This window comes from Haliotis cracherodii, unplaced genomic scaffold, assembly GCF_022045235.1.
Source record: "Haliotis cracherodii isolate W230 unplaced genomic scaffold, xgHalCrac1.p SCAF_8, whole genome shotgun sequence".
Classification (NCBI taxonomy): Eukaryota; Metazoa; Mollusca; class Gastropoda; order Lepetellida; family Haliotidae; genus Haliotis; species Haliotis cracherodii.
This window is the reverse complement of record NW_027266341.1, coordinates 898862-913632: the sequence shown is the minus strand read 5'-3', so window position 1 is coordinate 913632 and position 14771 is coordinate 898862. Positions and strand designations below refer to the sequence as shown.

The window sequence follows — 14771 nt, the reverse complement described above, 5'->3', positions numbered from 1 at the left end:
TGAGAGTCACAGGACAGTCAACAGACACAACGTGTCTAATTATGCTGTGAACAGTTGCTTGCCTCTCACAGCTTATATGCTTATATGTGATATAACCGAAGTACTGTTAAGAACAATGAGATACACACATGTGTAATACACCCTCCAAGTAGCAACCAACTGGCTGCATTTGCAACCTAAATTACCATTTTGCAACCTGTATTTATTGCTTGGTTGCCAGTTGGCTCCCATCATAAAATTAGCTTGCCGACTAAAATATTTCACATATTGAAAGAAACTGGAGTACAGCGTTGCTTGTCTGTATCGACTTGAAGACGTCCCTGTTCAGGGTGGAGTATGACACCTTACAGTGATACTGAAGCCTATCTTGCTTCTGATGCTGTCATCTGTCCTACTACAAGGTGATGTATTTCTGGTCATGCACACATTTCTCACTTTACTTTCACAATGGTGGCTTGTTCAAATCATAGAAGAATATTTCGACATGTTTTCAAGAGCCATCGCTAAGCCAAACCGTCCATCACAGAATGATGACGTGAATGACAAACTATGGCTACTTTTGCCAGCACTCCTACAAGGCCTTTCTTAGATGCAGATGTGGGTGGGCACAGTGGAAGCAGAGGACTCAGCATCGGGATGCGAGACAACCGAGATTACTTCATCTGCTCTGCATGTGTCTGATAGCAATAAATGAATGGAAATCCAAGCGAATGCATAACAACATACATTGGAATAAGCACAAAGGCAGCAGCAGTGTTGTTTCAGGTAATTGGCTAAGCAAATTCCAGTGATTGTCTTTTGATGGGGGCAATTGTTCAATGACTTGTCTTTATTGCAGCAAATTTTGTTGTTCAGACACATAAGAACAATAGGAATGTTTTCAAGCTTGTCTTGTCTTAATATTTAATTTCTAAAATAACAAATTCTTTGTCAATCTAAATCAATGAGTCGCCTTAACTTTGTCTGTGCTCCTAGAGTTTGCTATTGCCAGGAGCCTAGTGGCTCCAACAAGGGAGGATCGACGTAAACTACCTACCTCCGTCCCATCATCGCTGATGGAGACATTCCGCACTCGGACGTTGTTGACGACCGGGAAGTTGTTGCCAAGACTGAAGTTTTGCACCTGAAGAGGTCATGTGACAGTGTTACCAGAGGCAGGGTGAGGTGAAACGGGGCTGAACATAGGCAGGGTAACAACAAGTACCATCTTTTTAACGTCTTTTGGTATGACGCAAACCACTACCTTCTGCTCTCACAGAGAACGGGGGCTGTCTTTGAAGCAAGGGGGTCATGTAACGTTATAACACATGAGGCAGGGGGTCATGTAACATTACAATACACCAGGCAGGGGGTCATGTAACATCATACATCAGGCAGGGGGTCATGTAACATTTTAATACACCAGGCAGGGGGTCATGTAACATTATAATACACCAGACAGGGGGTCATGTCACATTATAATACACCAGACAGGGGGTCATGTAACGTTATCACATATGAGGCAGGGGGTCATGTAACATTATAATACACCAGGCAGGGGGTCATGTAACATTATAATAAACCAGGCAGGGGGTCATGTAACGTTATCACATATGAGGCAGGGGGTCATGTAACATTTTAGTACACCAGGCAGGGGGTCATGTCACATTATAATACACCAGACAGGGGGTCATGTAACGTTATCACATATGAGGCAGGGGGTCATGTAACATTATAATACACCAGGCAGGGGGTCATGTGACATTATACACGAGGCAGGGGGTCATGTGACGTTATTATACACGAGGCAGGGGGTCATGTAACATTATTATACATGAGGCAGGGGGTCATGTGACATTATTTCACACCAGACAGGGGGTCATGTGATGTTATAATACACCAGGCAGGGGGTCATGTAACATTATTATACACGAGGCAGGGGGTCATGTAACATTATTATACATGAGGCAGGGGGTCATGTAACATTATTTTACACGAGGCAGGGGGTCATGTAACATTATTATACACGAGGCAGGGGGTCATGTAACATCATTATACACGAACAGTCAAACATAACAACAGCATGTATGACAGTCTTTGATATCTTCATTTGTCTGGTAGCCATGGAAACATATAAACCATATGACATGGGGCAACATAACATAACAACTGATTTATAATTCATAATTCAGTACATCCATTTAATCATTGACACAATCTTGCTTCATCAAATCAATAGCATTAGGCTGTGTTGTCAGAATCCCCTCCTTTCTGTACGGTGACTGATCATGTTCATGTAGGTGACAGTACAGTGAGACCTCGGAACTACTCACCGTGATCTGGTCCACGAACTTCCCTGACATCGTCTGCAGCAGCTCCGCAAACTCCAGATTCATCTTCTTCATCAGCCACCTGACAGGGGAGATAACTCAGTAACATAATAACAATATATTCAATTGCTGACGACAGACGATTCTTATTAAGTCATTTTGGCTGAGCTACAAAGACTGGAGAACTAGACTCTTATCATCTTTTATATCTGACCCAACCAAATCCTGATTTACTTGTCAGGATGTGACTCCGCCAGAGTTATTAACTACTGACAACGGGAAATACTAACTACTGATTTAACAATGCCTAGGCAATAACAGACACTAGTGACACAACCTGTTAACAATGCTAGGGAATAACAGACCCTAGTGACACAACCTGTTAACAATGCTAGGGAATAACAGACACTAGTGACACAACCTGTTAACAATGCTAGGGAATAACAGACCCTAGTGACACAACCTGTTAACAATACAAGGCAATAACATTGCTTTTTGGTTTTTATTTATTTGTCGCCATTTGTTTGGATGATGACCAGTCGCAGACGTAACTTGTACACGAGACGGGCGACCAAAAACATGTATATAGTCTAGATGATATACTTTTCTTGATTTCTGTGTAGTTCTTAATGCTATCACATTATTATTCTTGACCAAAACGTAGTTGCCAAAGTCAATTTTATACAAGCCGCTAACAAGTGACTGACCCAAATATATCGGTTGCGAAATGCAAAATTGAATCATCATGGTGACCAAAGGACTGAGCGTGGTGTTACATATGTCAATAAACATGACTGTTTTGCTTCACTAATAAGCAGGTTGACATAACATTCACCACAGGACTTCGAATAATCAGTTTGAATTAGAACATCATTTGGATGTCCAGATGCAGTCTACTGATTCTTTGTTGACTATTATTAGTTCTACCACACATCACATGTGATGGGTCCCTTGGCAAGACAGAAACCTGTGATTGCGGGTTCGAATCCGGGTTCACCCTGATTATGATTCTAGGTTTATCAGCACCATACCCGTGCTCTTGGGTTTTACCAAAGTGGTAAACGTCTGAGACCTGCATCACTTCGGGCTTTCCTCCCACATCAAGCTGACACGCCGTGATATAACTAGAATACTGTTCCAACTCACTCACTCACACATGATGGTCACCTCAGCATGGTCCAGATATCGACCCAACTCATCAGAGCCTGCTGAGGTGTGACAAACATGTGTTTTGTCTTCACGATGATATACAGTGATCAACATAGAAGTTTTACAGTCACCACTGAAACATGGACGTAATTGAACCTACAGTTTTGACTCGTCCCATGTCAGCTGTGACCCACATGTCCACAGCTTGAGGCAAACTGTAAGTCCATGTTCAGACTCAGCTCTTGTTATATCACCTAACTTCATGGTCGGCCAGGAAAGATTTAAAATGTGTTTATAAGAGAGGATTCATGATAAGTTGTTTAAATATGGGGAAAACATCAACTACCGGTAAGTTAATCTAGGCAGCCTCAGGTGGACAAATACTGACCAGTGCATAATGGGCACCCACCCTCCTGCTTCACTGACCAGAGGTCATTTCCAAGACTTTATCCATTGTTGATCAGACATTACTCTTCATGATTGCCATGATTGGTAACAATCTGTCAGACATTAAACATGACAATCTATGGCCCAGAACCTGAACAAACCTGGAGCCCTGAACAACACACGGTCAGCCATGTCACACATCGTTACCAGTCAATTAGGATTCATAATCAGCTCTTATGACATGTTTGATACAGAGCAAGGCTAGACATCTCTGGGAATAGTGTCACCATGGCTACTACAATGCTAGTCTGATATGTGGTGAACCCATGCAGTGTAACCATGGCAACACAAATCTAGTCTGACATGAGGTGTTGAGCTGTGTGAAGTTAGGGTGATGAGGTCTAGCCTTGCAGTGTTACCATGGCAACACAAATCTAGTCTGACATGAGGTGTTGAGCTGTGTGAAGTTGGGGTGATGAGGTCTAGCCTTGCAGTGTAACCATGGCAACACAAATCTAGTCTGACATGAGGTGCTGAGCTGTGTGAAGTTGGGGTGATGAGGTCTAGCCTTGCAGTGTTACCATGGCAACACAAATCTAGACTGACATGAGGTGTGGAGCTGTGTGGAGCTGTGTGAAGTTGGGGTGATGAGGTCTAACCTTGCAGTGTTACCATGGCAACACAAATCTAGTCAGACATGAGTTGTGGAGCTGTGTGGAGGTGGGGTGATGAGGTCGAACCATGCAGTGTTACCATGGCAACACAAGAGGGAGATGACAGTACCTCCTAACTTCCTGCGTATCCCGAAGTTCTTGGAACAGGAAGTGGGTGACGAGGTTGAACCAGAGGCACGGCTCCTTCTGATGGGACAGGTCCTCTCGACCGCATTTCTCCTTCACACTCTGAATAACATACAAACATACAATTAACATACAAACATACAATTAACATACAAACATAAAAGGAACCTACAAATAACCGAAAAACAACATACAAGGAACCTACAGACAAACGAAAAACAACATACAAGGAACCTACAGACAAACGAAAAACAACATACAAGGAACCTACAGACAAACGAAAAACAACATACAAGGAACCCACAGACAAACGAAAAACAACATACAAGGAACCTACAGACAAACGAATAACAACATACAAGGAACCTACGGACAAACGAAAAACAAAATACAAGGAACCCACAGACAAACGAAAAACAACATACAAGGAACCCACAGACAAACGAAAAACAACATACAAGGAACCTACAGACAAACGAAAAACAACATACAAGGAACCTACGGACAAACGAAAAACAACATACAAGGAACCTACAGACAAACGAAAAACAACATACAAGGAACCTACAGACAAACGAATAACAACATACAAGGAACCTACGGACAAACGAAAAACAAAATACAAGGAACCCACAGACAAACGAAAAACAACATACAAGGAACCCACAGACAAACGAAAAACAACATACAAGGAACCTACAGACAAACGAAAAACAACATACAAGGAACCTACGGACAAACGAAAAACAACATACAAGGAACCTACAGACAAACGAAAAACAACATACAAGGAACCTACAGACAAACGAAAAACAACATACAAGGAACCTACAGACAAACGAAAAACAACATACAAGGAACCTACAGACAAACGATTAACAACATACAAGGAACCCACAGACAAACGAAAAACAACATACAAGGAACCTACAGACAAACGAAAAACAACATACAAGGAACCTACAGACAAACGAAAAACAACATACAAGGAACCCACAGACAAACGAAAAACAACATACAAGGAACCTACAGACAAACGAAAAACAACATACAAGGAACCTACAGACAAACGAAAAACAACATACAAGGAACCTACAGACAAACGAAAAACAACATACAAGGAACCTACAAATAACAGATTAACAACATAAAAGGAACCTACAGACAAACGAAAAACAACATACAAGGAACCTACAGACAAACGAATAACAACATACAAGGAACCTACGGACAAACGAAAAACAAAATACAAGGAACCCACAGACAAACGAAAAACAACATACAAGGAACCTACGGACAAACGAAAAACAACATACAAGGAACCTACAGACAAACGAAAAACAACATACAAGGAACCTACAGACAAACGAAAAACAACATACAAGGAACCTACAGACAAACGATTAACAACATACAAGGAACCCACAGACAAACGAAAAACAACATACAAGGAACCTACAGACAAACGAAAAACAACATACAAGGAACCTACAGACAAACGAAAAACAACATACAAGGAACCCACAGACAAACGAAAAACAACATAAAAGGAACCTACAGACAAACGAAAAACAACATACAAGGAACCTACGGACAAACGAAAAACAACATACAAGGAACCTACGGACAAACGAAAAACAACATACAAGGAACCTACAGACAAACGAAAAACAACATACAAGGAACCTACAGACAAACGAAAAACAACATACAAGGAACCTACAGACAAACGATTAACAACATACAAGGAACCCACAGACAAACGAAAAACAACATACAAGGAACCTACAGACAAACGAAAAACAACATACAAGGAACCTACAGACAAACGAAAAACAACATACAAGGAACCCACAGACAAACGAAAAACAACATACAAGGAACCTACAGACAAACGAAAAACAACATACAAGGAACCTACAGACAAACGAAAAACAACATACAAGGAACCCACAGACAAACGAAAAACAACATACAAGGAACCTACAAATAACAGATTAACAACATAAAAGGAACCTACAGACAAACGAAAAACAACATACAAGGAACCTACAGACAAACGAAAAACAACATACAAGGAACCTACAAATAACCGATTAACAACATAAAAGGAACCTACAAATAACAAAAAAACAACATACAAACAACATAGAAAAAACATACAATTACAAACAACATAAATTACATACAAACAACATGCAAGGAACCTACAAATAACCGAAAAACAACATACAAACAACACAGAATTAACCTAAAAACAACATACAAACAACATAGAAAAAACCCAAAACATACGATTACAAACAACATACAAAAAACACACAAATAACATACAAACAACACACAACCAACATAATAACAACACACACATAACGTACAAACAATACAAATAGTGTGTGAGTGAGTGAGTGAGTGAGTATGGTTTTACACTGGTTTTAGCAATATTCCAGCAATATCACAGCGGGGGACACCAGAAATGAGCTTATCACATTGTACCCATGTCGGGAATCGAACCTGGGTCTTCGGCGTGACGAGTGAACGCTTTAACCACAAGGTTACCCGACTGCCCTTAACAACACAAATAACATACAAAGAACACACAAATAACATACAAAGAACAAACAATTGGTCCAACATATTTTTTCATGGCTTGATTCAAGTGACAATAGACTCTTAATTATCAGTCGATTGTTACGTGGCACCCTGTTCAAAACTTCAAATATACCACTAAATCAAATGGACCATGTCGACATCACAGATATGTTTTCAAATGCCATACTAGGAATCATGGACACAGACAAGCTCTGTAACATGACAAACCTTTCAAATATTATACTTGTCATACTTGTTAAATATTTAGCATGTTATAGATATTTAAAAAAAAAGAAATAAGACTCTACACGATCCTGGTGAGTGTTCAGAAATGATGCAGTGTTTGACCTCGATAATCAGCCAGGTGAGGCGTTGCTTGCTGTCAACTCTCAGCCAGGTGAGCCGTTGCTAGCTGTAGCAATCAGCTGATGACAATGAATCACCTGCCCCATTACTGGGGCCAACTCAGTCAGAATGATTATCCATAACAATATACTTATAAGAAGTGAAATCTGTTGTGCTCCCATTGCCATCATGATCAACAATTAGGGTAAATGTAGGCACTGGGATACCACTGTCTGTCACACATGGCTAACTAACCCCGTCACATAACTTCTCACATTAGAACACAAATGTGTGCTCAGTCATCACGAGGGCATTAACTTGGGAAGAATGTCAATAAATTCTGCCTCAACAAGTGCTTCAAGTCAATGTTAAGCTCCTTGGATCAGGGGACTCACTACAATCTCTGTCCATTTCTAATTAGACTGGAGAAATAAAACTTGAGTTTTCCAGGATGCTGATCATCTCAGGACGTTATCATGTTCTCCAAGACCTGCTCAGAGGCCAATATTCAGTCCCATGTCTGCAGCAAATGACAGTCAAAATTCCCAATTTGAATTGATAATATTCCAATTCCTCTGATTTACGAAACTAAGAAAGATCAAATTTTAAACAATACCTTGTTTTTTCCCCAATTTACCTGCCAAGAAGACCAAGCTTGGAGTCCTAGATAACTCCCTGCATCTCTAAACTCTATTGGGGACACGGGTGGCCCAGTCGTCTAAGGCACCGCGATTCACACGCCAGAAACCAATGATTCGAATCCCGGGTTTGCCCCAGTTATGTTTCTAGGTTAGTCAGCACCATACCTGTGCTTGTAGGTTTCACCGAAATGGTAAACATCTGAGACCTGCATCACTTCGGGCTTTCCTCACACATTCAGCTGACACGGCGTAATATTACTGGAATACTGCTAAAAGCGGCATTAAACCCAACTCACTCACTCTAAACTCTTTCTAAATTATAAGCATGATTAGGCTTCAACTACAAATTAGCTTTGTTACAATATTACCCCTGACTTTCCAAGTCTTTTAGTGTTACAACTCATCAGCTGTAGATTGCTGAGGTGATGTGAATCAGTGAATTGGTCTGATCAGGACTGGTTATACCAATGGAATTGTGGCTTTTAAATATTGACATGTGCCCCGAATCTTCAAGTTATCGAAACACCACAACCATACAAAGTAGAGATAATTTATGGATAACAACTTCTTTATTTACTGCAAAGGCGACGGTTCGGTATAGATCCTTATACCGTTGTCAAGTAAATCATCTCTACTTTGTCATTCATCAACTTCTAAGTAATGGCCGCCAAACAATTCACCACGACCATAGTCTCGCACTAAGATGACAAGCATCAAGAAATAAGTTGTCAAAACCTTTCTGAAAACAAGCTGTTACCATAGTTACAGTGTGCAAGATGAGTGAGTGAGATTTGTGTAGTGCTGCTTTAAGCCTGAGGGTAGATGGCTACAACACGTGTTGGTATGACAGATGTTACAGGTTCGGCAGCCCTCATGGTTAGGCGGGGAAAGGGAGGTCACTCTGGGTAGGTGCCTTCTAATAATTACGTGGCCACGGATCTGCTGCCCCAAGTTATAACAAATGGTACCGAAACTGTCCGACTCCTCTGAAGCCTGAACAGTCTGATCCTGCCCTCAGCAAGTCCACTTTCACTATATAACTTCAGCCAGGGAATGAAAGCTTTTTTTCAGAAATCACTATTACCATGTTTAACATATTTAATAGTTTTTAAATAATATATTGCAATTTTAACTTTTTGGTTTTGGTAATTGCTCTGTAATAACTATTCTACCAACTAAAAAATACAAAAAAAGCCTTATCATGTCTATGTAGCTTAATCTAGTTCAGGTGTACTCATGATTGCAGTAATAGGGTCATACATTTAATTCTCCGTCAGATATAACCATGGTGACACATTTCAATTCTATATCAGTATCCTGAGGTACCCTGATTTTAAGCAGTTAAGATGGCATTGCTGATATTTCAATGGACGAGTGAAACAAAACACAAATTTCTGCATCATACCAGTAGGTGATGTCTTTAACAATAGAATTCAGCTATATTCCAAAAGACAAAAAATCCTTCATGGCCTCGCTGCACTCGAGTGATATCACCTATTTTCGAACACCTGATTGGTTTTCATTAATGAACGGACGTGTTTTGGCGCACAGTTCTCACCATAATTCTTGCAGGTCCACATTAAAAATAATGTTATTGAAAGTCTGAAAGCTAATAACAAAATATGAATATTTGTCAGATAATAGTGTTCACACTATTTTACTCTTCCTTTTTATCAAGACATGGAGACCTGAATTTTGAAAGACGACAGAATTTTCCAAAAGGCATACAGTACTTCACGTGAAGCAATGTTGACAGGCCCATCGTGTGCACTCTAAAGTCAGAAGCTTTGATGACATCACACCCCTTGTTATAATCTGACAAATCACTATCAATCATGACCAATATAGTTATTCGAAAATAGGCGTTGTTCGAAAATAGGGTACTCAATGATGATTGATATTCCCATCAACAATAATGTTAACCGCTGCTTTTTGGACGTAAAAAGAATGATTCATTAGATTTACAGCCATAATATTACTCATAATAAAATCTTACATTGGTTTATTCTACTTATCCCTGCATGACTGAATTTGAATGTATTGATGAAAATCTGAGAGGCCAACATCTGTTGACCATTACAAGGAAGGTATATTGACGTTTGTGTGGAATCCTAGTGTCTAGCTGGGGTTGTTGGGTCTACATACATTCTGAGATGGAGATCATAAAAATGATGAATTGTCTGCTAAATGAAACTCAAATAATAGTAACCTTGCACTTAACACCCCAGTTACTATCGAGTTATTAAAGCAATCAACATATTTCTGTACACCAAAATCAATCTTTCGTCAACAACATACAATCGGTAACAGCTGACGCATTGATTCTCTCCACACTATCAGCGACAAGCCACTTACTTGGGGAATCTGAACTTTTGGGAACTGATCCTTGACAGGTGGGGGCAAGGAGGGCAGCTGACCAAGCTTGCTCTTCACCCACAGAAACTGTAGAACCAGGGTCAGCGCTACCCCCAACAGCAACGACAGGATAGCGACCTCCAGCATATTTCAATCTCGCTGTGGGGTCTCCGCCTGTCAGTGAGTCAAGCTGGCGAATGTCACTCGCCCCGCCTGGTCGATGGGTTGCATCTCAACTCTCAATACTATTGCCATTACTTGGATTGGTTTCATTGACAAACGGATCTGGGTGGATTTCACGGAGACCACACCATTAGTCCCGTATTTACACCCATTTCAAGATCAAAACAATCCCATTCATATGTACGGCGCCATCTTGATTTTGATAGGAAATGGGAGTTACCTCCCTTCAAGCACCTGTTTCTGGAGTTTTATTCGCGGCAAATATGAAATATTACAGTACTCTGAAAAGAGTATATGTTTACTCTAGTGGCATGGATTTAACTAAATCTATCAATGTTAGGGTCCAGAGGACGCTCAGTTATAATGTCTGGAGATCGAAGACATGAACACGGGATCCCGGGACTTGATTTCCATGAATTATTCACCCGCTCAGAAACCTTAGATCTGGTGCGGTTTTCAATGTTGAAGAAAACGAATCACTGATATTCTTAACTTTAAATGTATTTGTTACCAGAGTAGAAACGACAGACATGGCAAGCTGGTTTGGTTCAAGCTATAGGCAGGCTTTTGTGTTACACCTCAATGTCACAGTTAATTGTTGTAGCATATCAATATGATTTTGCTCAACACTAAGTAAAGCGCACCCCCAAAAGCTTGCATTAGGTCTGTCAGTCCTTATTTCATAAAAATTGCCTTTGTTTTACGAACAAGACAAAAGTCCGGTCACGTGAAAAGCCTACAATCGCGGTGTGCTCACCATGGCCACTGGAGCTGAAAGTTTCGCGGAATACTGCGAACAGAGCCGAGCAAGCTCGGGTGTTATCATCTTCCCGAGGCAAGAGAGTTAACTGACTTTAAAAGTCCAGTTTCCACCCTTGCCGAACTAGGCTGGAATTTCTGGGCTCGATCATAGCGCCACCAGTGGCTATTACGAGTAATGTCCTTTCTGTGCCTCTCCTATTGACCAATCAGATTCAACCTCTCGTATCACTTGTATTTGCTTCAAACAAAACTGTGGCGCCCAGTCATATGGGCGGCCACTCGGTCAAAAAATACAAAGTTAAAAAAAAAGGACAAAAGTTCGCAATTAAGGTCAAATATTACGAATACAGAACTAATGTTACTACTAAAGGTCAAAATACAATATTATTAGTCAAATGTTACGAAAAGACGTCATAAGAAAAGAAAGAACAATGTGTACGAAAGAACGTCAGTGAGCACGAAAGGACGTTTTCATAAAGAACGTCAATGAGCACGAAAGGACGTTGACAATAAAGAACGCCAGGTAGCGCTGCAATTTGTAAAACATTCCGAGTTTAATCGGCTTGTTCCGCCGTGTATATGATAACTGCATGCCGAGATGCACACTGTATTACGTCATTCCTCGTGCACTCACCGTTACTTTTGTCCTTTTTTTCAACTTTGTATTTTTTGAGCGAATGGCCGCCCATACAGTCAAGACGATCTGATCGATAATCAAGATCTATATTGTGATCAAACGAGTCTTACATCGCGAAGTGCATGGAATCACATGAGCATGTTGATTAAAAACATGAAAAGGTTTGGAAAATATCTGTTGACAACGAGTTAGCGGTGCACATGCTTTGCAAATCCTGCAGTCGACCGAAATCTGTTTACAAACAAAGCTTCAGAACGGTGGGCGTACTGGCGGATGGCGAAGATCTTTTCTCTGCATTAGTGAACAGTGGACAGAATGAAAGTACAATGTAACTACTATTAAACTACAATGATTGTTAAATACAATCGTACAAATTCTGCTCACCAATACTTACCAATAATTATCGATGTTAATTGTTTTGTTTGTCCCTTATAAGGTGAGCTTTAGAACAAAATGTTGACACCTTCGAAGTGTACTTTGGTTAATGCAGTAGAACAGACATGTGGAGGAGGTAGGGTCATGACCTTATTTGGCCTACTGGATAAGTCAGTGTTAATTTTATGTAAACCATTAAAACATTGGTGTGAAACTTGTCGGTCATGTTCGACTGGTGGACAAGTAGCTTATTATATTTTGCACACGTGCAAGTTTTGTTAGTTATGGCACCATCAAGAGCACAAACAGCCCAAAATGGCGATATGAGTTAATCTGGCCGATGTTTCGAACTTCAAGAGATAATCCAAATGTGGGCAAGTCTTAACCCCATGATAACCACATGTTTGTAATGTATCTATCTGCACCTCTTAAGAAACAAATCAGCTTGGGTCAAAGAATTGTTTCAATTAATAGAAAAACGCACACTGAAAACCTCTAAAATAATCTTTTATGAAAAACTATCTACCTTACCTATATGCATTTAGTGTTGTCCTAAGTGCCAAGTCCCCTTAACGCTGATCACCTGGCAGGGCAACAACAAGTACTACATGTTTACGTCTTTTAGTATAACGCGGTTGAACCACCGACATCTACACAACGGGGGCGGTCGTCGTTAATACAGTAACCAGGGACGGATCACTGTCTTCATACAGACATATAGATTTATTATTGTTTATGATGCGGAAAGTATCCATTTATTATATTTTTTAATGAAATTTGAAATAAGGTAAATTTCCTGGTTACAGAGAGAGAGAAGTTATTCCTAGGAACCCCTCAACTCGTTCAAACACACCCGTACGTCAGCTGACCGATAGACAAGCTAAGTTATCAAAAGGCTTATTCCGAGACATGTTAAAGGTTAGTGATCATTATAGACATATTTACACAACCGTAACAATCTCGCATTTTTTAAATACTAAAATCGTGAACAATGTCACCCGTGAAACGAGCATTTGAATAGTCCGAAATGAAAGAGATGTGATTGTTTGTTGTACACAGAGGGCTAGTTTCATTTAAATCTATGCGCAATTAGAGTTAATAATTAGACAATAGGCGCATGTGTTAAAATGAAACGCAATAAAGTAATATATTCGTCAATATTTACGTCTGAATGAACTCATGAAATCTAGACCGTCAGAATAATGTTTTGGATATATATGTTGACACTGTTCGAAATATGAATGTAAGCAAATTAAACAATATGTCGAAATACAAGTTGAGTGCGTTAGTTTAAGGTCGCGCTCTGGTGGGCATTCAACCAATGAAGTTCGTTATTATATGACATATTGATTAAACCGACAGGCTAAAATGTTTTGGAAATAACTGAGTGAGTGAGTTGTGTTTGACGCTGCTTTTAACAGTATTCCAGTTATATCACGGCGTGTCATCTTAATGTAGGAGGAAAGCCCGAAGTGATGCAGGTCTAAGACGTTTACCACTTTGGTGAAACCCACGAGCGCGTATATGGTGCTGACAAACATAGAAACATAATCGGGGCGAATCGGGATTCAAACTCACAATCATAGGTTTCTGGCGTGCCAAAGGGACGCAACTCTGCACAGCGAATTGCGGCGCCTCAGTCGACTGGGCCACCCATGCCCCACTGGAAATAACTGTGACCTAGTGGGCCGACTTATGTATACGGGTCAATCAGTGTACTTGGTTGTTGTTGTATACGTGTCAGGCAATGTAGAGTAGAACATGGATATTACGAACCACAAGGAACCCGAGAAATCAGTTCGTTATGTACGTTGTTCGTTATATACGTTTTCGTTCGGAATCGTCCTCCATCTTAGATAAAAGGAAACACAATGCTCGTAATTGTAGCATTGACTCGTATTAGCAGTGATCACTTCATAGCAAGCAATTCATAACATTTCACAACATTCATTTAATAACATTAAATTCATAACTTTTTAAAAACATTGTTCATCATGTATGTATTTAGCGTTTCATGATTCACATACGGGAACGCGTGTAGTCGGCTGTTGTCGTTGTGCGTGGGTCAGCCAGTGTATTGGTTGTCATTGCGTACGGGTCAGCCAGTGTATTGGTTGTCGTTGTGTACGGTTCAGCCAGTGTATTGTTTGTCGTTGTGACGGGTCAGCTAGTGTATTGGTTGTCGTTGTATAGGGTCAGCCAGTGTATTGGTTGTCGTTGTGACGGGTCAGCCAGT

At 40.4% G+C, this 14771-nt stretch overlaps 1 protein-coding gene across 1 annotated transcript in view; it reads right to left on the bottom strand.

Annotated features, from left to right (window-relative positions):
• Positions 1–10942, bottom strand: part of LOC139449740 (PDZ domain-containing protein 8-like) — a 35893-nt gene extending 24951 nt beyond the window's left edge. The window contains exons 1-4 of the mRNA XM_071231260.1: positions 10579–10942; positions 4629–4747; positions 2313–2391; positions 1037–1123 (exon numbers count right to left, since the gene is read on the bottom strand). Of these exons, the coding sequence (XP_071087361.1) occupies positions 1037–1123; positions 2313–2391; positions 4629–4747; positions 10579–10725 (432 nt within the window). The 5' untranslated portion in view covers positions 10726–10942. The remainder of the gene's footprint in view (positions 1–1036; positions 1124–2312; positions 2392–4628; positions 4748–10578) is intronic.
• Positions 10943–14771: the final 3829 nt, after the last annotated feature.